This window comes from Urtica dioica, chromosome 7 (assembly GCF_054948205.1).
Source record: "Urtica dioica subsp. dioica isolate 48M chromosome 7, U.dioica_male_clone48M_v1_H2, whole genome shotgun sequence".
Lineage (NCBI taxonomy): Eukaryota > Viridiplantae > Streptophyta > Magnoliopsida > Rosales > Urticaceae > Urtica > Urtica dioica.
Window position 1 is genome coordinate 42,513,428 of NC_142762.1, and position 22,134 is coordinate 42,535,561.

General features: G+C 39.2%; 3 protein-coding genes across 4 annotated transcripts; 2 read left to right on the top strand and 1 right to left on the bottom strand.

Annotated features, from left to right (window-relative positions):
• Positions 1-483: 483 nt before the first annotated feature.
• Positions 484-2,931, top strand: LOC149391774 (alpha/beta-Hydrolases superfamily protein). The gene is made up of 4 exons (XM_089619137.1): positions 484-1,208; positions 2,392-2,487; positions 2,580-2,647; positions 2,761-2,931. The coding sequence occupies exons 1-4, from the start codon at positions 576-578 to the stop codon at positions 2,879-2,881; spliced, it is 918 nt and encodes a 305-aa protein (XP_089475263.1). The 5' UTR covers positions 484-575; the 3' UTR covers positions 2,882-2,931.
• Positions 2,932-11,053: 8,122 nt separating this feature from the next.
• LOC149391775 (uncharacterized) lies at positions 11,054-11,915 on the bottom strand. The gene is made up of 2 exons (XM_089620052.1): positions 11,730-11,915; positions 11,054-11,671 (listed from the first exon to the last, which is right to left on the bottom strand). The coding sequence occupies exons 1-2, from the start codon at positions 11,913-11,915 to the stop codon at positions 11,054-11,056; spliced, it is 804 nt and encodes a 267-aa protein (XP_089476178.1).
• A 5,512-nt stretch (positions 11,916-17,427) lies between these two features.
• LOC149391776 (G protein alpha subunit 1) lies at positions 17,428-21,483 on the top strand. 2 transcript variants are annotated; one of them, XM_089619136.1, is made up of 14 exons: positions 17,428-17,588; positions 18,102-18,271; positions 18,380-18,452; positions 18,741-18,778; positions 18,893-18,982; positions 19,139-19,216; positions 19,371-19,478; positions 19,588-19,689; positions 20,069-20,124; positions 20,269-20,403; positions 20,521-20,614; positions 20,717-20,776; positions 20,867-20,946; positions 21,066-21,483. In XM_089619136.1, exons 2-14 carry the CDS (start codon positions 18,185-18,187, stop codon positions 21,241-21,243), a joined length of 1,179 nt encoding a protein of 392 aa, XP_089475262.1. In that variant the 5' UTR covers positions 17,428-17,588; positions 18,102-18,184; the 3' UTR covers positions 21,244-21,483. The 2 variants fall into 2 exon arrangements, with proteins under 2 accessions (XP_089475262.1, XP_089475261.1); XM_089619135.1 differs by lacking the exon at positions 17,428-17,588 and adding an exon at positions 17,620-17,785.
• Positions 21,484-22,134: the final 651 nt, after the last annotated feature.

The following is a 22,134-nucleotide window of genomic DNA, read 5'->3' on the forward strand; positions in this document are numbered from 1 at the left end:
TCACAAAATAAGGACGTAATTTCGCAAAATCTCCGGATATATGGTAAAAAAATATAGAAACGATGTATGATATAAACGTCACCAAATAAATAAATCCAGTTGGATTTCCAAATATAGATTCTCTAGGAATAAGTGGGACGTTGCATTGCATTATTCATCTCCCTTTCTCACACAAAAAAGTAGCCACTATCTCAAAAAAAAAAAAAAAAAAAAAAAGACTTCCTTAAGTTACTAAAATACCCTCACCAATCCACTTTAAACGCGCTCCCATTTACGTAATTTCTCAGCGAAAACAACCAAGTTTTTCAACCTTTCCCAATAAAAACAACCAATTAAACGCAAGCAGCGAAAATCATTCTCTCCTTTCTTACCCAAGTTACCAAATTACCCTCACCAATCCTTCACAAGCCCATTCGCATTTACGTAATTTCTCGACGAAAACAACCCAAATTTTCAACCTTCCACCTTAAACACCCAATCAAGCGTATACAGCGAAAAACCGTTTCTTCATCGCAAAACCTTCTCCTCTCTTTTTTTTGGACCTCCTTCACAAAAAAAAAAAAAAAACGACAACAATGTTACCGTCGTTTTTGAGCCCGGTCTCTCTATACAACGCGTACCTCAAACGAAGCTTCTCCTCCGCCGGACTCTCCTCCCAAACAATCTCCCTAAACGACAACCACAACACCACAATCCACTTCTACGGCCCAAACCCTAACCGCGGCCGGAAAAAGCCGATCCTCTTACTCATCCACGGCTTCGGACCCGACGCCACGTGGCAGTGGATCCGCCAGGTTAGATTCTTCTCCCAGCACTTCGACGTCTTCGTCCCCGATCTCCTCTTCTTCGGTCGGTCCTCCACCGACTCCGGCGACCGATCGGAGGCTTCTCAGGCCGCGGCGATGGCGGGGCTCATGGATCGGCTCGGCGCCGAGAGGTACAGCGTGGCTGGGACCAGCTACGGTGGCATTGTGGCTTACAATTTGGCGTTGAATTGGCCGGAGAGAGTTGAGAGGGTTGTGATTGCAAGCTCCGGTGTTAATATGCGGAGGAATGATCACGCTGAGCTTCTCCGCCGCGCCGGAGTTTCGAAGACGGAGGATTTGATGTTGCCGTGTTCTCCGGCTCAGATGAGGAAGCTTCTGGCCCTAGCTTTCCATGGCCGACCCTCCTCCTTGCCGGATTTTTTCTTAAACGACCTAATCCATGTAAGTCTCACATATATGCGTGTATATATATACTTGCTTTGGAGAATTTTGGTGAAAATAAAATATCGATACTCTACAAATCTAATTCTAAAATAGCCGACGTCGAAATTAAATAAATCCGTTATTATTATTATACAGTCGCTCAAAACTTATTTTTTCAATCTTCCTCCTTCAGTTTCTCCGTTTCCGGGTACTATGGAAACGTCGTGAAAAACGACATTTTTTAATCAATTCAGTGACTTAAATTTATGTGATCAATCATCAATGGTAAAAGGAAAACCAATATATCCAATTAAAAATAAAATATTGATTACTATACTATATTTTATACGATTATATTATTTAGAATTAAATTAATTTGTATTCGGAGATTCCAATAAGTTGGAGAAATTTCCTTATAGGTGAACAGAAAGACCGAAGCAAAGTGTAACACATTATATTTATTTTTGTTTGGTTAGGTATTTTTGGATGAATATTATGGGTTTGATATTATTTGTGGACCATGTTTTTATTGTTTTGTTTTGAGTGATCTGGTTTCTTGATAGTTTAGTACCACGGAGAGTGTTTTATTTTATTGTATGGTTTAGTTTGGTGAACTTAATACGGGAATAAATGCCAATTGCTTTATTTTGGTAGTTTAGCTGTTTCGTTCATTTGAATTTTATTGTATTGCATTTATTACGTTGGTTTAATCATCGTAATTTCAGCAACAAATTTCGAAACAAAACAAAAGGTAGCTGGCTGTTGCGTGTGGGTTTATTATATACAGTACTGTGACGTCATTATAATATTTATATGTGTGTGTACTGTGTAGTAATTTTTGTTTCTCACTTTTCACTCCCATATACCATGATTAAAAAAGGGTGATAGAAAACATTTGTTTGTTCGCTTCATGTAAATATAATAAAACAGAAAATAAATATATATATATATATAAATTATTTCACGTCTCGTTGTACTCTATGACGTCATTATAATATTTATATGTGTGTGTACTGTGTAGTAATTTTTGTTTCTCACTTTTCACTACCATATACCATGATTAAAAAAGGGTGATAGAAAACATTTGTTTGTTCGCTTCATGTAAATATAATAAAACAGAAAAAAAAAAAAAAAATATATATATATATATATATATATATATATATAAATAAAAAGTTGATAATTATATGTGGCTTTGTAGAAATTATACGGTGAAAATAGGAAGGAAAAGATCGAACTTTTACAGGGATTAACTCGTGGACGAGGTGACGAGGCAAATGTTTCTCCTCTAAGCAAGGTATATCATCTATTTTACGTATCTATCTATTTATTTTATTTTTTTTATCACGTGAATTAACTTAGCATATATTATTCTATTGTCGTTGTTAGGACGTTCTCCTAATATGGGGCGATCACGACAAGATATTTCCCGTGGAGATGGCTACTGAACTCAAACAGTACGTAAAAATATCTTAATTGATTAATTTTTATATTATATCATCCAATATAAAATGTAAATCGCTTCATATATTTAATTTATGAATATTGTACGCATGTCCAATATTAATAGGCTTCTTGGGAAGAATGTGAAGCTGGAGGTGATAAAGAACACAGGACATGTTCCCCAAACTGAAAAACCTGCAGTGTTCAATCAGATTGTCTACACTTTTTTGTCCAAATCTTCACTGTAAATGCTTCTTTTATAAAATATTCTCATAAATAATATAACGTCTTTGTTATATATATATATATATATATATATATATATATATATATATTGCTTGAAATACGTTTCGTTACTTAGACAGAGCATGAATTAACAGGTGAGAAAAACACTATACGTGCGTGATGTTGCATCAGTCACGTTCGAAAAAGTTTCCTTCCAAAAAAAAAAAAATTATACGTACCGATGTCTAATTAACTTGATATTAGTAACGTTTACGAACCAAAGTAAGAATAAATGATATTTTTGCCCCTGAATTACAGCCTTTTAACAACTTACCCCTCACAATATAAAAATTCAATCTTTGCTCCCTCAATATCATGTTTCGTATCTTCGCGTGGGACGGGGAGAAAGTTCTTTGAATCTCGGCGTCCCCTTTGCTGAATCGCGCGTCCTTGTCGAGTTTTCCGTTCCAGATCTAAACGTGGTCTGAGCCTGTTCATCTTTGATGTCAAGCGGTGGTCAAGTGCAACTCGCGGCTCTGGGTCGTGAAGGGGAATCGCCTAATGACGCCAACGATGGTTCGAAGTCCGCAAACCATGTTGGTGTTCCGGTCTGTAGTGTGATATAAAATGACGGTGCAGATTTTCGGGGTTCGTTTTCGCGAGGCGATTGAGGCAAACTCAATCGGCGAGGTGGTCGGTATGATCAGGTGGAGCAGGGTCTTCGATGCACACAAAGCTCCCAAAAATAATGGAATTTGAAACCCATATTTTAAAAATAAAAATAACTCAAATTAGAACGCCTCGGATCGCACCTCTCCTTTGCGTCGGAGCAGCGACGACGAGTAGGGCATCCGAGGCCGAATGGGCTTTTTCTCGACGTCTCCATTGCCGATTCCTCCGAACGAATTTAGAGGAACGACGAAGAGAGAGAGAGAGGATCCAATTTTTAATTCTTTTATTTTTAACCAGATTTTATTTTTGTGTTTGAGTCTCATGTGACACACACGTGCTCAAGTTAACTGACGGTTTGATTTTGTTATGGACGAAAAGACTGTAATTATACGAAACATGATATTGAGGGTCAAATATCGAGTTTTTATATTACGATAGGCAAAGTTGTTATTCAGGAAGGAAAATAAAAGTAATTGAAGCATGAAGTGTGTCTTATATGATTAAATTGTATGTGAGTTTGTACTTTGTACCTCGCTCAAAGGTAGTGCGAACAACAATATATTGTCATCATAGAACGTTGACTAGTCAAAGTCACGCATCATTAGATTTATGTCACAGTCTTACATATGATTGGAAGGGTGCTATAAATAGGATCCATGAGAGGGAGGCAAGGACTCAAAAATCAATAAGCGATATGAGGAGTAATCTTATCGGTAACCATCTCTTTCCAATGCGAAATTTCTAATATAATCATAATGCTTTAGTATACAATATTTTTATTTTTCTCAGTTACCTTAATCTCAAACAAAGTATTTGATCTATTTCCTCCAGCCATTTTTTTTTATCTATAAAACTCGAATTTCACTTGAGGGACGGTGCTTACCCAAGCCACCAAACACTTGTTACTTTCGGGCGTTCACGTTCTTTTCACAAACCAATATTTAACTAAAACCATTTATTTTTCTTTCACTTGGTTGATTTGTTGATACGAATAAATAATTTAATTGTCTACAAAAGCGTGATCATTTATCTATGCCAAAGCGTGTGTGTAGTCCTTGGTGACACCCCTCATTTTTGAAAGCCTGATAAAAGAGTGCAATAAGCTAATAAGAGAATACTCTGTGATGCTTAGTCACATAATTTAGCATTAATACGCTATACAAAGCCACAAATCAGGTCTTAATCTAACAAGTGTCGCCGATACAGTACTTATCGTTGACATGTCATGGAAAGTGGTAGAGGATATCCTCAGTTTTAGTATCAACACGAATTTTGGTTAAAAAAACAGAAATGCTTTACAGTACGACTCACTACTTTGAACTATCCACTCAAGTATTGACACGTGGATAAATTTGTCCACGTGTCAACACTTGAGTGGATAGTTCAAAGTAGTGAGTTGTGCCAAATAACATTGCTCTTGTTAATCTGAGGCTTTGTCGGCCGATTCTACTTTTCTCACATTGAGCCAATAAAACTTGGATTTTCCCTTAAAAAAAAGAGTAAATATCAACAAAAAAAATATATAATATTTGACAAAAACATTACTCATATACCTTTTTTTTAAGTTATATTATTTTCTTCGTTGTATCTACACAAATATATAATTAAAAAAACTAAATGAGAAATGTCAATAAAATGGAGCAACAATAAAGAAAAAGGGTAATATGTAAGATTAACTTTCAACAATAACTGGAAAAGTCTCTCTCTCTCTCTCTCTCCATTCCAAACAGAGCTTTCTAGATCTAGGGTTTCTTACACCTCCCTCAGCCGCCGCTCCCCCCGGAGCCGCCGGACTTTTGCCCTAGTCCGACCAGCGATGAAGCTCCGGCCAGGGGGAGGCCCATCTTTTACCTTTGCTTTTAGCTTACCCGTTTTCCCTCAAATGGCTTTTCTCTTCCCTTGCCTTCCTCCCCTTTTGGTGTTCTCCAGTGAGCTCCGTTGGAGCCTGTATCAAGGATAGTCCCACATCGACTGGGTATTACGATCCTGGGCTCTTTATAAGGCTTGTGGGTTACTCCTCTAATTACCAAGCTTGGTTTTAGATGGAACCCCACACCTTTAAGATGGTATCAAAGCGGGGCCCATTCTCGGTTGTGGGCTAGCTGATCGGGCCTATACTTCACGCTTCCAGTGCCTGTGCCAATGTGTGCCTGTGCCTGTGCGCGTGAGGGGGTGTATCAAGGATAGTCCCACATCGACTGGGTATTACGATCCTGGGCTCTTTATAAGGCTTGTGGGTTACTCCTCTAATTACCAAGTTTGGTTTTAGATGAAACCCCACACCTTTAAGAGCCTGCACTTCTTGTCTTTTATTTCAGGTCGGCATGGTGGTTCTCCTTCAGATCTTGGGCAGGTTGACGTCGTCCTTTGCGTGTGGACCTCGGCCGTGAGATCCGTACCCTTCGGATGAGGTTGCAACCGCGGCATTGCTGTGGGGCTTTTCTCGGTGGTGGTTGTGGTGGTGGACCCTAGAGACCTATGCTCTGTTTTGTTATCCGGCGACGCCGTGAGGGTGGTGGTAGTTTGTATGGGGCTGAGAGGGTATAATTTGGATGTTTACCTGTTTTCTCGTGTGTTTATTTTGTTAAATCTTGTTGTCACTGGTTTATTTTCCTGTCTTTTCGTGAGAGGGTATTATGCTTGTTTTATTTTGGTTTGTTTTGAACTCGGATTAGCCGTACTCTCATCTCCCGTAGTGGATTTCCTGTTAGGTTTTTATCTATGCAGGTTGAATAGCCACCCTATTCGTGGTTATCGGACCAAGTTTGGTTGGATTTTTCCATCGCCAATCTTTGGGTTTTTTAACGAGCCTCTTGTGTGCTCTATCGGTGCTTGTAATTCTTCCCGTTGTCGGAAGTTTGCACATATCGTACTTTTATCGGAATTTAGTGTTAGATTCACCTCGACTTAGGTCTTGGTAATCCATGTACTATGGTGTTATTCTCCTGTATTGATGAGTTTTTACCCAATTTTAATGGAAAATCCGTACTATTCAAAAAAAAAAAACTTTCAACAATAACTATATTCTTTTATGGGAAAAGATGAAACAGCATGGAAATATTGGGAATATAAACACGACAGCTATGATGTCTTGTAGTTTGGTTGGACGATGGGCTGGGTTGGTAAACGGTACTGGCCCATTAATTCAAGGTTAGGCCACATTTTATGACCCACACGTCACATTTGCATTTTCTATAATTATTTTGCAGTTGTGTATGTATACTTATATTAAATCACATGCACATGTATTTTCTTTTAATAATTTATTGTGGTACTATATTCATTCATAGTCAACTTATTGACTAAAACATTAATCGAGTTGCCAATGCCCAATAACACGAGAAAACTGAAATTAATGTGAACTCTTATAAATATTCCAAAGCAGCCAAATTTTGTCCCCATTGCATTCAGCTCGTGAGAATTAGAAGAATAAAAAAAACGTGCGGCACGACATCTAAATCAAGAAAATTATATAGGGACAATTATTTATCAATTAAAAAAGTGGTACAAAAAATTTCCATTTAAAATGGATAAAAACTCTTTTGTGCACGTACTCACTAAGTTTTGAATTGTCCTAAATGTTTAATAGGGAAAATCAAATACCCGAAATCCACCTCCAAGCAAAAGCGATCTATCACGTAAAGAAAAATTCATTACAGTTCGTCTTTATTGTGGTCTCGAGAAACTGATAGTCCACCTCGAGTCAAAGTACAACCCCAACAGTTAAAATGTTTTAAGAAAACTAAAATACAAACTTTTTTTTTTTTTTTGATGGGCAGCTGTGAAAATCAACAGCCTGCCAAGGCTCTACTGGCCTCCGATACAGCCAAAACAGAGGATTCACAATCCTGAGCAATACAAGACAAGAACCACAACGGGCAAGACAACACTACAAGAATGACCACTTTTAGCGACGAAACTATTAACGACGATTAAGTCGTCGCTAATCACCCTTTTAGCGACGATAATATCGTCGCTGATTGTTTGGTGCCAAAAATATTAAAGTTTGGCGGCAGCGATAATTAGCGACGAATTTATCGTCGCTAATTTGTTTTTGTCGTCGCTAAGTTCGCGGCAAAATAATTAGCGACGATCAAATCGTCGCTAATTAGTTGTGAATTCAGTTAGCGACGATTTAATCGTCGCTAAATGATTTCGAATTTTGACGAATTTTAAAGAGGGAAAAATCCCTCCCATTAAATTAAAACGAAATGATTTAGCGACGATGTAATCGTCGCTAAAGATGTGAAATTTACTATTAGCGACGAAGAAATCGTCGCTAAATGCCTGGTTCAATTAAGTTCATTTAGCGACGATTTGAAATCATTTAGCGACGATTTAATCGTCGCTAAATGTCTTTAAATACCAGATCGCGACTCAGTTCCCTCATTCGCTCCCAAACCCTAAAATCCTCATTTTTCTCTATGGTTTCTCCTCCTCCGCCGTGCGCCTCCTCCGCCGTGTGCCGCCGACGCAGTCGACGCCGTGTGCCTTCTCGGTAAGTCTCTCTCTCTCCTCACATCTCTCTCCTAATTTCTCTCTCCTGTCTGCAGCTCCTCCGCCGCTCCGCCACCGACGCCGTCGCCGCTCCACCACCGACGCCGTCCTCGTCCTCGTCCGCCCCGGTCCGGCAGCGCTGCTCTTCCCCGCTTCCCGCGCGCCGTCTGTACTTGTCACGGTAAGTTTTTTTTTTTTTTTTTTTTTTATATAACTTTATATATATATATATATATATTAGTTATTTATATAATTAATATATTAGTTATATATATTAGTTATTTATATATATATAACTTTATATAAATAAATGGAATTGTATTAATTAGTTTATAGTTATTTATATTAGGTAATTTAAATTAGTTTATAGAATTAATTAGTTTAAATTAGTTATTTATATTAATTAGTTTACACAAATATTTAAATTAGTTATAAATTTTAATATTAGGTATAAATATTTAAATTAGTTACAAATGATTAATAATGTGAAATTAATTAGTTGATATGGATTACGAATTTTAAATTAGGTGATATGGATTATATTAGGTAATTTAAATTATTTGGTAAATTAGTTATAAATTTGATTAATAATGTGAAATTAATTAGTTGATATGAATTATATTAGGTAATTTAAATTATTTAAATTAGTTATAAATAAATAGAATTATATTAATTAGTTATAAATATTTATATTAGGTAATTTAAATTAGTTTATAGAATTAATTAGTTTAAATTAGTTATTTATATTAATTAGTTTACACAAATATTTTAAATTAGTTATAAATTTTAATATTAGTTGATATGAATTATGAATTTTAATAATCGAACCACTGAGGTTTGATTTATTGTTAGTTTTATGATGGTTCTATGCAGGTTTTAAAGTTAAAGGCTTGATGCCGGGTTTTTAAGTTTATAGGGGAGCATCTGCCGAAATTTCGGTAGGATCGTATTTTGTTTTGAATTTAAGATGGTTGCGGCTACAGGAGCTGGAGGCAGCGGAGGCGGGGATGACTTCTTAGCCCGTCTCCCGAATTATTGCCAGTCGGCGCCCGTACGTGATGGCGTCGAAGAAGAAGACGAGGATATCGAACCGGCCGTACGTGGGCCGACGGTCGGGCTTCGATCTGAGCGTGCACAACGCCCCAGGGTGAAGGAAGTCGTTGTTTATAACGAGGAGTTTCAATCGTTCTTGCAGCCAGAGCGCGAGATGGATCTGGATCTCGCGACGTTCGCGAACACGCTCGGGTTGGTCGTCCGAGACAAGATCTCGCCTACGGTCCCATGGTGGACGAATGCGAACGTGGGGCCGACGAAGGAGGCCGAGATCCGAGCAGCGATTCGAGACAAGTACGACATTCGAGTCGATGGTGATGCAACCGGGAAGAAGAAGGCGATTGTCGATGCGGCAATCATTCGAGACGCGAAGACTCGTCTTCGCGATTGGAGGCATACCTTGCGGTCATGGTTCGACATCGACTGCAAGAGCAGCGTACAGGTGGCGCGGTCGTTGAAACCGAGGACCGTTAAGCTCGACACCGAATGGGAGACGCTGATAGAACGATATACGAGCGATGAGTTTAAGGTAATCAAATCATTTACGTTAAATATGTGTTTACCCTTTTATTAAAATTACAGGCCATTCAAGCGAAGAACAAGGCGAATCGCGCGAAGAAGAAGACGAAGACTCGACAGGGGACGATTGGGTTCTCGACCCACCGCATGAAGAACGTAAGTTTTATGTTTATATGATACATCAAATCGTTAAAATTATCTAACACTTGAAGTTTTGTTTACATGCAGAAGAGCGCCGAGACAGGCGCTTTTGAGAGCTTGTTTGCGAATTACAAGCGCCAACATCAGTCCGACAAGTCCGAATGGCTGACTCATGAAGCCTCCGCACGTTATGTAAGTTTACATTTATTTTTCTTATTTTTCGATTAATATATACTAACTAGTTAATTATATCAGGATCGACTGGTCGCTAGGTTCAACACGTTGCGAGCGGAGGCTGAGCACCAAGGAGCGGACGTTGATATTTCCGTCCTAGAGCAGCAGGCGATCCGCGATATTATGGGTGCGCGGACTGATCACTTGACCGGCGTCGGACGTTTGGTGCCACAGGGAGCACGGATGGCGGCTGAAGTCGCCGAAGTCTACGGTTCGGAGGCTGGGATGTCGCAACCAGGATATATCTCGCAGGAGGTGTTGACATCGACCCTCGCCGCGTTCGCCGAGACAATACAGAGTCAGGTGCCCGGCCTCAACCTTAGCTCGTTCATGTCCCAATTTCCGCAGAATTCGCAGCAGGCTCCGTCATCCCACAGCCAGCAGACTCCGACGGCCGGCGTCCACACTCCGACGGGCGGCCAGCAGAGGACTCCCGATGCCAGCCAGCAGACGACGTCCGGCGGACCAAGTCAGTCTACTCCGACGCCGCAGCCTGCAGAACTTCAGCGCCAGCAAAAGAGCGTTTCACGTCGAGGAGGGGGAAAATGAGCGGCGGGACGACAAAGCAAACGTCGCGACTAGTGTTTTATTAGATATTTTGTGTATCGTAGATTATTATTTACATATTTCTCGATAACAAAAAACGTACGTAACCGGATTTTATATATTTCTTGATTTGGATAATATAATTTAGTTTTTATTTGATTTTTCATTTTAGAATTTCATAAACAAAAAACCATAAAAAATAAATAATTATCGACGAAAAAAATAAAAAATAATAATAATAATAATAATTAGCGACGACAAAGTCGTCGCTAATTCACGCGGGAAATTTTCGCGCGTGAATTAGCGACGAAAAAGTCGTCGCTAATTACCTGTTTCAAAATGGAAAAAAACTTCTCGTCACGACATTTAGGGACGACATTATCGTCGCTAATATCGTCGGTAAATATTTAGCGACGAATAAATCGTCGCTAAATATATTTAGGCACAGACATTTAGCGACGATAATAATCGTCGCTAAAATCGTCGCTAAATAGATTTAGCGACGATTATAGGGTTATTACCGACGGAAAAAATCATCGGTAATTGTCGTATTTGTTGTAGTGCAACAATTCAACATCAAAAGACAAGGACTCTCGACGGTATTTCACAACCGTGTGAGCCGCTTCGTTGCATTCCCTCGGCACCCAAACCAGCCCGTCTTGGGAGGACACATTCTGGAGCTCCGTGAGGATATCCTCGATGATCGCCCCTTGGTAGCCTAGCGTGTGCTTCCCGTTGACAAGCTGAGAAGCTCGTAAACAATCCGACTCGACTATCGATATGAACCAGCCACGCTCCCTAGCAAACCGGAGACCCTCTCGAATCGCAAGACACTCCGCTGAGAGCGCGGAATCGACCCAGCGAAGACCCCTCGCCAACACTCCCACCACGTCCCCGTTGTGGTCGCGCACCACGCACCCGATTGAAGTAAACTCATCCCCTTCCGACCATGCCGCGTCCACGTTGAGCTTCAATCTTCCTCTACCGGGCCTCGACCAGCGCTTCAATACAGCCCCGCTGACTTTCTCAGCTCCTTCCAGCGTCACGGAATGAACCTTAAAGTTGTCAATCCACCCCGCGACCTCAAAGACCCACATCTCCGGCGCCTTAGTGGCATGCTCAAAGGTACGAACATTTCCGGTCCGACCACACTGCCCACACCAACCCACAAAACAGCTCGAAATGCTCTCTCGTGAGCGAGGACGCAACCCGGAAACAGATCTCCTTTAAGGAGCAAGTTCCCGTCTTGCCGACCCACCTTTCCAACACCGAAGCCCGCCAAATACCTTGGGCACGATCACAGCCCCACACCGCGTGCACCGCGCTCTCCGGAAGCTCCCCACAAAACTCGCAAAAAGGAATGCATTTGATCTCCCGCTTCCTCAAATTCCCCATCGTTGGAATAGCCTCGAACCATACCCGCCACACCAAGTGCTTGATCTTCGGAGGGATTGACGACGACTACAATTTGGCCCACCAACGAGCCTCCTCCCCATTCGTGCACGATGGGCTTCCTTTGGTCTCCGACCGTGCCAGGCGATACCCGGATCGTACCGTGTAATGGCCATTATCCTCAAAATGCCATACCAATTTATCCACCCCACCCTCGGTGCTAATGGGGATACGACGAATCGCCTCAACATCGTAGGGGGAAAGGACCGACTCTAACAACCCATGGTTCCACCCCGCCGAGGACATGAAATCCGCCACCCGCCACGGGTAGTAATCATCCGACTCGGGGGAAGTTAGAGCGAAAACCCCGGCTCTCGGGATCCACGGCGGGCCGAAAGCTCTCAAATTTCCTTCACCTACCCGCCATCTTAACCCTTTCCGAAGCAACTCCAAGGCCCAACAAAGACTTTTCCCAAGATGAGAGAAATGGCTTTTACTCCGAAGCTCGAGCACCGAGGAATTCGGGAAGTATTTGGCTTTGAGGACCCTAGACATCAAACAATCCGGAAATCGTATTATGCGCCAAACTTGACGACCAACAAGCGGCCTATTGAAATCGCCTAGGTCCTTAAACCCGAGTCCCCCTTCATTTTTAGGTCTTGCAAGAAGCTCCCACCGTTTCCAATTAATCTTCCGCGTATCCTCCGCACCACCCCACCAAAACCGCGCAATGAGCCGATGTAGTTCGCTTATGATGGTGATCGGGATCTTGAAAAGACTCATGGAGTAAGCCGGTATTGCTTGTACTACCGCTTTGATGAGGACCTCCCGCCCTCCCGCCGAGAAGACCTTAGCTCTCCACGAGCGGAGCTGTTTTTGGACGCGGTTCGTAATATTGCTAAAAAGCAACACCTTCCGTCTATCCACTCGAACCGGAAGACCGAGATAGCTCTCAAGCTCCGAAACAACCGGGATCCCGAGCCAAGAGGAAGCCAACTCATCCCCGACACCACCCACATTCGGCGAGCAACAAAACATAGATTTCTCGAGATTCACCATTTGCCCCGAGCCCCTTTCATACACTTCCAAGATTCCCCGAATAGCACGGAAATTTCCTTCGCTCGCTTCGCAAAAAAAGAGGCTATCATCGACAAACAAGAGATGTGAGATCCTAGGGGCCCCGGAACAGCACACAAACCCCCGCAGAAGCCCCAATCTCTCTTGGCATCGGATAAGGGCGGAGAGTCATTCGGCACAAATAAGGAATAGATAGGGCGAGAGAGGACACCCTTGGCGAAGGCCTCTTTTGGGGATGATCTTCCCCCCTACCCGACCGTTAATGACCACCGAGAAAGATGGAGTAGAAATGCATCTCATAATCACCGCTACAATCTTGGCTCCAAAACCCATTCTCTTCATCATAGCTTCGACAAATCTCCACTCCACCCTATCATAGGCCTTGCTCATATCGAGTTTGATCGCCACAACTCCCCGACGCCCGCTAGTCCTCTTCTTCAAGGAGTGGAGAAGCTCAAAGGTGATTGCTATGTTGTCCGATATGAGTCGGTTCGGAACGAAAGCGCTTTGGACCTCGGAAATGATCGACGGGAGAGCCACCTTGATTCTATTAGCAATCGCCTTAGTCACCATCTTGAGTAGAACATTACATAAACTAATGGGTCGGAAATCTCCCACTTTAACCGGCTTCTTCATTTTCGGTATGAGCACAATGTTTGTTTCGTTCCACTTCCGAGCACTTTCTCCGCCATTTAGCACCCCTACACATTCCTCTCTTACCCCCGGACCCACCACGTTCCAATTCTTTTGGAAGAAAAGAGCATGGAACCCGTCGGGTCCCGGGGCCTTTCGGGCGCCCATCGAAAAAAGAGCCTTGTCCACCTCGTCCCCCGTGAAGTCCTCGCCCATGAAGGCCCCATGAGAATCGGAGATCCGATTCACATCCTCCTCCATAATCACCCGGAACTCCTCTCCACTAGCACCCGTCCAACATAAAATACAAACTAATATCGACGCCCGTCCAACACGACACACGTGAGAGTTACCGGTGAGCGATTGTTGCCATCTTTCCACCCCCAATCGAGACCAGCGCCACCCCACACTCAGCCACAGATCTATTATAGGGCCAGGGGTGTCACGTGCCCCCTTAAAAAAAATTATGTGTAATTTTTTAAATAATTAAATACATTTTGTTTGAAATATATATCAATCGAGCAGTTGTTGACATAAAAGCTCAATCAACTATAGATGGTTGTGGGGGTGCCAGGGTCGGCCCTGGTTTAAGGCGGACAAGGATTGTGCCTTGGGCCTCAAAAAAATTATTTTACATTTTTTTGTCTATTTTAAAGAAAATTTACATTTTTTTTACCCAAAAAATTTACACTTTTTGCCCATTTTTTAAAAAATTTACATTTTTTTACCCTGAAAATTTAAATTTTTATTAGTATTATAGGGCCCCAAAATATTGAATCGGCTAGAGCCCCGGTGAGTTTGGGCTGGCCCTGGTGGGTGCCTTCATTTCTATTACTTCCACGTCTTGTGCTCCATTCTTCGCTCATGCATTTTAAAGAAGGATCAAGTGGCTAAATGGCCAAATTGAACTTAAGGATTTGCAAAATAGCCAAAGTTTATCAACTATAAGCAAAATAGCCAAGCTGCGATTAATCCAGACAGGATTTCTGGATTAAATTTAATCCAGGTAGGATTAATTTAATTCAGGGATTTTATTCAGCCCTAAAATTTAATCATCGACCTTCTTCAACCTCATTCTTCTCCAACCTCCTTCCAGTCACCGCAATCGCACAGATCTTACCTCCCGTCGGACTCTCCGTCACGGCGGCGAAGGTGAGGAGATCGACGGAGATTCGGGACTCTCCGTCACGCTACGGCGAGGAGGAGGGCCACCAGGTCGGAGCTGCTGCGGAAGTGCGCGGCGCAGCTGGCCGACGCGGCGGTGGAGGATCTGCTGAGGAAGGTCGGTGACGACGTGCCGGAGGCAGGCGGCGGTGAGAAAGGTCGGGAGGCTCGTTGATCAGTATCTTCAGGTGGTGGCCATAGTTGTGAACATGCCTGTTTCCAAGTTCGTGACTTTGGCCGAGTGTGTAGTGCCTGATCTGGGAGACTATGACTATTTTGCCTAACCTAATGAAACTATGGCTATTTTGCAAAAGCCATAGTTTGAATTGGCCAGTTCATACCATTTATCGTTTAGAGAATTGGTTTTTACGCACTTTTATTTTATCTTTTTTTTTTTTGGTATTAAACTGAACCTTTTTTCTTTTTAATGTTTGCCACATTTGCTTTTGGAATTCTTTTCGGTTTTTTTAATCCATTCGTTACATAAATTATTTCTATAGTAATTTGAGTTATATATTTGAAATTAAGTATGATTTTTTTTAAGAAGAAAATTTAATTATAATCAATATTTTTTTAATATATTTCAACTCTAAAATTTGATTTATATTTTATAGGGTATTACCACGCTTTAAAAATAACTGTTTCTCATAATTAAGATTTTAAAATATGTTTATAGAGTTTATAGTTCATCATATTTTTTAATTAACTAGACTTTAATGAAGATATACACCACAAACCAACATTCAAAGATCCATACTTGCATTTCAAAATATTTGTAATCTTACTTGATGTATTTGAAAATACCAGTTTTTTTTATTACGATAAAATAATATAAAAAGCATTAAAAGTATAAAATAATTACTCATAAAAAATTATTTTATGCTCCCTCTGAGCTAAAGTTCTAGATCTCTCATTGTCCACACTACATCACGATATAGAATTGCAACCAGAGCGGAACAAGGAATTGAAGTCTAGTGTGGCTGAGGATAAATCAACTGTATAAAATATTTTATAAATATATTTAAATTAAATTCATAAAAAATTAAAAAATCTCAAAATATATGTTTTTTTTTTAAATCAAAATGAAATGATTTTATTTCATATAAAAAAATACTATGCATATTTATCCTTGAATAAATATTGAAATTATCTCTAAATACTAAACTAATTTGTGAGCAAATTCCTCCATACAAGTCGAAATAATCAAAAGGGAATAAATATTTATAGAAATAAAATTATAATATAAACTTATCGCTATATACCATGCGCTATACCCACATAGATCTGCCTATGATATATAATCAACTAAAAAAATTCAATTTAACAAAATTGAATGAGTCAAGAGATGGGTAACCATGTAATAAGCGCACCACTAACCAAGCATTCTAAAAAATTAGGACGCCAATCAAAAAGTTAGAAAGATGTATAGAGGGTAAAGAAGGAACACAAGTAATTTTTAACCCCACAAATACACAATTAGAAGGAAAAAAAATTAACGAAAAAATTAGACTCATGGACAAAATATAGGCAAAATTCCAATTATGGAATTATTTTAAAAATAAATGAGGTAGAATTGAAATTTTATAAAAACAAATGAGGTAGGTATGAAATTTTATAAAATAAATGAGGTAGTCATAGAGTTCTATAAAATTAACAAAAAATTAGCAAAATAGCCAATTTAAACGTTTGGATTTAGTAAAATAGTCAACGTTTCATAAATCTTAGGTAAATAGCCACTGCATTTTATTTACAAGTGTATTTTTACAAAAATACCCATAAATAAGTTCAATTTTCTTTTTTGGCAGTTACGAGTATTTTGTAAATATACATTTGTAAATAAACGTAAATAAGTTTAATGTGGGTCCACCTCTGAATCACACCCAACCATGACTCTATGGAGACAATCCACAACGCTCCAACGAGCCAATGAAAATCAACGACTAAAGATTAGGTAAAAAATGCGAGGAGCATAGAGCGGACTCGCCGTTGAGTACCACTCACTAGCCCGCCCCCAAACTTCCGCCATTGCTACCACTTCAGCCAGACACACAAACAAAATTTATGCTGTAATCATTTTCTTTTCTATAGATAATTATTTCTCTAATTAAAAGTCATAATTATCATCCTCTACATAATGATGAATTATAATTGGAGTAATATATCAAAAATATTTACGTTAATTGTATGAATTTTACTTTGAAGCATAGAGACGTTGATCTAGGTTATGATGTTTACTTCATTCTTTCTTATTTTTTAATTTAGTCTAATGTAAAACAAAATAAAATAAACTTATTTTAGTCTAAAATTATTAGACTTATTTCACAGAGCACAGAGCAGTCCACGCCGTAGATCGTTGCATTTAGCTTTGTTATTTTCCCAAGGACAACAATGTATACAAAATTCATTTTATCATCAGAAAATTATTTTTATTATTATTTTGTATTTTTCATGTATGAGAGTGAGTCAGACTCAGTCCTTTTGGAACTTTGACCACTGCAGCTTTCGGCGCTATTTCCTTTCTTCTGCCTCATATAATTTTAGCCTCACTCATCGCCATTATATATACGCATAATATTATGTTATAACTTGATAAGTATATATATTTATACACACAAATAAAATTTTTCTTTGGCATATCTAATAGTACAGAAACGACATTGATTCCATTAAAATACACGAGAAAATAATTAAATAATTCCAACCAGCAAATTGCTGTCTCGCTTCTTATTTATCACACACTTGACCATTCCTCTAAATCTAAAGCAAATTCCCCCTTTTTTTTAGACCAGAGTACAGATACAGGTAAAATAATTTAATAATTTAATAATAAATAAAAATAATTAGAAAGAAAAGCTCACTGAAGCTTCTCGTCTTCTCTCACGCGAGAGCTCGTTCGTCGTTTCTCTCTCCCTCTCTCTAGCTCTCTAGATCTTCATGTTTTTTAAAGTTTCTTCTCTCACGAGATCTCTCTTATTAGCCCCGAACCAGAAGATCAACCGGTTCTTATCTCTTGTTACTATTATTGTTATTTATTCGTTTCATTCTTTTTTTTTTTCATTCTTTCTATAGTTGCTTTAGTGTTTGAGAAGATTTTGTCGTATGGCATTAATTTATATATTATATATTATTTTTCGTAGGCTATTAATTGATAGGAAAGTACGAACACAATGCATTGAATCTGGTGTGTGTTTATTTGACGAATTGCTCAATTATGCAATAATGCTGATATTATAGCAGACAAAAAGTCAGCTATGTGACTATTTACAGTGTTTAGCTTTATAGTTTCTGATCTCTGTTGTGATGATTTGTGGTTAGGCCAAGCTGAGAAACATTTGCGGAATGGGAGGGAATTGAAGGATAGTTTTGAGAGAAGGTGCGTTTGAGTGGCAGCGCATTCTATGCTGTGTTATTTGTGGCACAATATGGGCTTACTCTGCAGCAAAAACCGTCATTACAACCAAGCCGATTCCGAAGAGAGTGCTCAGGTGAGTCTTTTTTATTTATTTTTTTTTTCTCAATCATCTCATTTCATTTGTTTCGCGGTCGTGATTTGATTTATGTTCTCAATTGTTGTATTTGTCTTGTTTTTATAGGCCGCAGAGATCGAAAGAAGGATAGAGCAAGAAACGAAGGCCGAGAAGCATATTCAGAAACTTTTGTTGCTTGGTACCTCACACTTATTCCTTGCTTTTTTGAATTGAAGTTTAAGGCTGATCAAAATTGTGTTCTTTAAATTAATTGTGTCAAAGGGCACAGTAATGTTACCTGTTGAATATTTTTGGAAAGTTAGTAGGACTTTGAGGAATTTCATGTTGCTTATAATATTTTGCTTTTAATGTTATGTCATTCAGGTTAAGTGTGTGTAAACTTGCTATTCTTTTGAGCCTATTTTATCTGTTCAAGGACAGTTTGTTAAATGTATAACTAATAGTAATGTTATCGGTAATTTTTAAGGTGCTGGCGAATCGGGCAAGTCCACAATTTTTAAGCAGGTTGGTGTTGATGTTCATTTCTCTTGTTGTTGTGCTTAATTGTTGTTTATACGGAATATGTTTAAGTTAGAGTTTTTTCTATTGTTATATTGTGACTGCTCAAAATATGTGCAGATAAAGCTCTTATTCCAAACTGGCTTCGATGAGGCGGAGCTCAAGGGATATATCTCAGTCATCCATGCCAATGTATATCAGACCATAAAAGTACGCAATACTTGAAAGGGTGTGTTGGTAAATTATTTTCCTTCATGTACATAGTGTAGTGGTTTGTAGCGGATTTCTCAGAAGACACAATTCTTTCGAATTGAAATAAATCTGACACCCCGTTCTTCTGTATGTGTATCCTACGCGGCTGAGCAGCTTTTGCATGATGGATCAAAAGAGCTCGCTCAAAGCGGCACAGATTCCTCAAAGTATGTTTTATCCACCGAAAACGAGGTTCGAATTGACTTGGCAAAGTGGCTAGCTTGATGTGATAATGCTAGAGTATGAGGACTTGGCTGTGCTGGCTTCTCGTTTGGCATAGGTCGTTCTTTTAAGCGGACTTGTAGAAGTTGGTAGTTTGATTTCTTTTTGGTACAATCTCTGTTAGGAAATCGGTGAGAAACTGTCGGAACTAGGAGGTAGGTTGGAATATCCACGTCTCACCAAAGAGCTTGCCCAGGATATAGAAACACTGTGGAAAGACCCAGCAATTCAGGTACTCACTCTATGGAACTGGAATTTTCCTACCCAGTCTATATATGTTCTTATTGCATAACACGGTGTACTTGTCTTTACCGGTGCTAAATTTACTTCACAAAATGTAGGAAACCTATGCTCGTGGCAATGAACTCCAAGTCCCCGATTGTACGAACTATTTCATGGAAAATCTTCAAAAATTGGCTGATTCAAATTATATTCCAACTAAGGTACCTAAGATCATGCTTCTTTAGATTTGCGTTATTATCCAAGCTTGTTTTGAACCCTTTTAAGTGTTATTTACTGTGAAAAACATGGATCAATATCCTTCAGGCGGCTTCTAAACAAGCTTGATATATTTGAGAATAAGGTCAATTGGTGGTTTTTCGGATCCTATGATTTCTTTTGAATTGCGATTGTGATTCTTGGGCCTATAATGCAGTACTCAAATTATGCATGATTTTAAAATATAGCAGCTCAAAAAGCTTTCAGAATACCAATTTGTTCTCAGTCCTTTGATATTATCACATCGAAACATATATGTATACCTTTTAATTGGAATTTTATGATGAAATTGTAGCTCAAAGTTTTTTTTTTCTTTTTCTTCAGGAGGATGTTCTCTATGCTAGAGTTCGTACTACTGGTGTCGTAGAGATTCAATTCAGGTAAGATTTATCCTCATTTCTTCTGCCTTGTTGAGTTCACACTCAGTCTCTATTACATTGCACACACAATTCAACATAACTATGCTCACAAAGAATCACACAGAAACATTTATGTTAATCCGGTTCATCGCTGTATTTTGGCAGTCCCGTGGGCGAAAATAAAAAAAGCGGGGAAGTGTATAGACTCTTCGATGTTGGAGGACAGAGAAACGAGAGACGGAAGTGGATCCATTTATTTGAAGGTGTCACAGCTGTTATATTTTGTGCCGCCATTAGCGAGTAAGGCAATCGTTTTCATTCCCTCATTCATGCACAACATCATCGAATTTAAAGTGAAATTTTTGTGAGTGGTTGAAATACAAGAAACTTTGAACTGAAATCTCCTTTTTCTCTCAGGTACGACCAAACACTATTTGAGGACGACAACAAGAACCGGATGATGGAGACAAAGGAGCTATTTGAGTGGGTCTTGAAACAGCCTTGTTTTGAGGTTTTTATTTTTACTATGACGTTCTTACTATGTTTATTGATCTTTTTTTTTAAGTAATTTATATTCCACTCACAAATGTCTTTATTCTTTTTCTGATTCCAGAAAACATCATTCATGCTGTTTCTGAATAAGTTTGATATATTCGAGACGAAGGTTCTCAAAGTAAGAGAAACTAAATCTCAAAGGAAACTACTTTATAAACTAAGAGAATAAAGACATCTGATTTTTTTCTTTTTCTTTTCTACTTTGTAGGTGCCTCTTAATTCTTGCGAGTGGTTTAAGGATTATCAGCCAGTATCGACGGGAAAACAAGAGATCGAGCATGCTTATGAGTGAGAACACGCTTTATAAATTCGTTCACACTGGAGCTCAAATAATAGCGGCTTTGCTTGTTTCTTTCGCAAAAACATTTACATGGGTGGTGACCTTTTTTTTTCCCTTCGAATACCAGGTTTGTGAAGAAGAAATTCGAGGAATTGTATTTCCAAAGCACAGCGCCGGACCGAGTAGACCGAGTGTTCAAGACCTACCGAACGACCGCGCTCGATCAGAAGCTCGTCAAGAAGACTTTCAAGCTCGTCGACGAGACTTTGCGCCGCAGAAATCTCTTCGAGGCAGGCTTGTTGTGACCGACCACGCCGTCAAAGGAATTTTATGTTTCCAAACACTTCTGATTCAGATTTTTTAGAGCAACTTCTGATTCCTTGATTTTTAGCATACTTCAATTAAAAAAAAAAAATTGTTTGTCCACTATATACGCCTGATAAAAGTATAAATCCAAGAAATTTAAAGAGTAAAGTGGTGGAGGACAATGACAAACTTTATTGTTATTCTTAATTTTATTTATTTATTTACAGTTTTAAAATTGACCCCTAATTTTCTTCCTAATTTCGCAATGACCCTTTAACATTTTAGTTTCAGTGCCGAAGCGCAATAATGCGTCTCAATATCCGAAGTTTCCTCTTTCTGGGGAGGCCCACATTCTATACTGGGAATTGGCGTGATTAGTTTAGAACTAATTTATAATTAAAGTTAAATTACCGTCCAAAGACTCAATTGGTCCAGAGTCTTATCAAGAACAGACCATGCGATACAACCCAACCGAAATTGTGTCAGCTTCATTTGTACCTACCATATGGAGCTTTCATTTCATTATTCATACAAGAGGAAAATAATTGTTTGTTTATTTAAATCATTAGAAAAGTTAGGTACTTTTTGATTCGACGTTGGAATATTTTCTTATTAAAAATATAATAATGTCATATCAAAGTATAGAATACACGTCCGTCAAATAGACACCGACTGACATTCAACTCGCCCACGTGTGCGAAAGGTCGGAGAGTTTTTTTTGGCCCAATTCAACTTCGATACTATAAGGACATCTTCGTCATTTTCTCAGGAGGGTATTTATTATAACTTTATTGAAAACGACAAATAGACCGTCGAAAAGTGGGAAGAAAAAAATAAAATGAAAAGCCGAAAAGAAAAAGACGCGAATTTGTTTTCGCTTTAAAACCTTT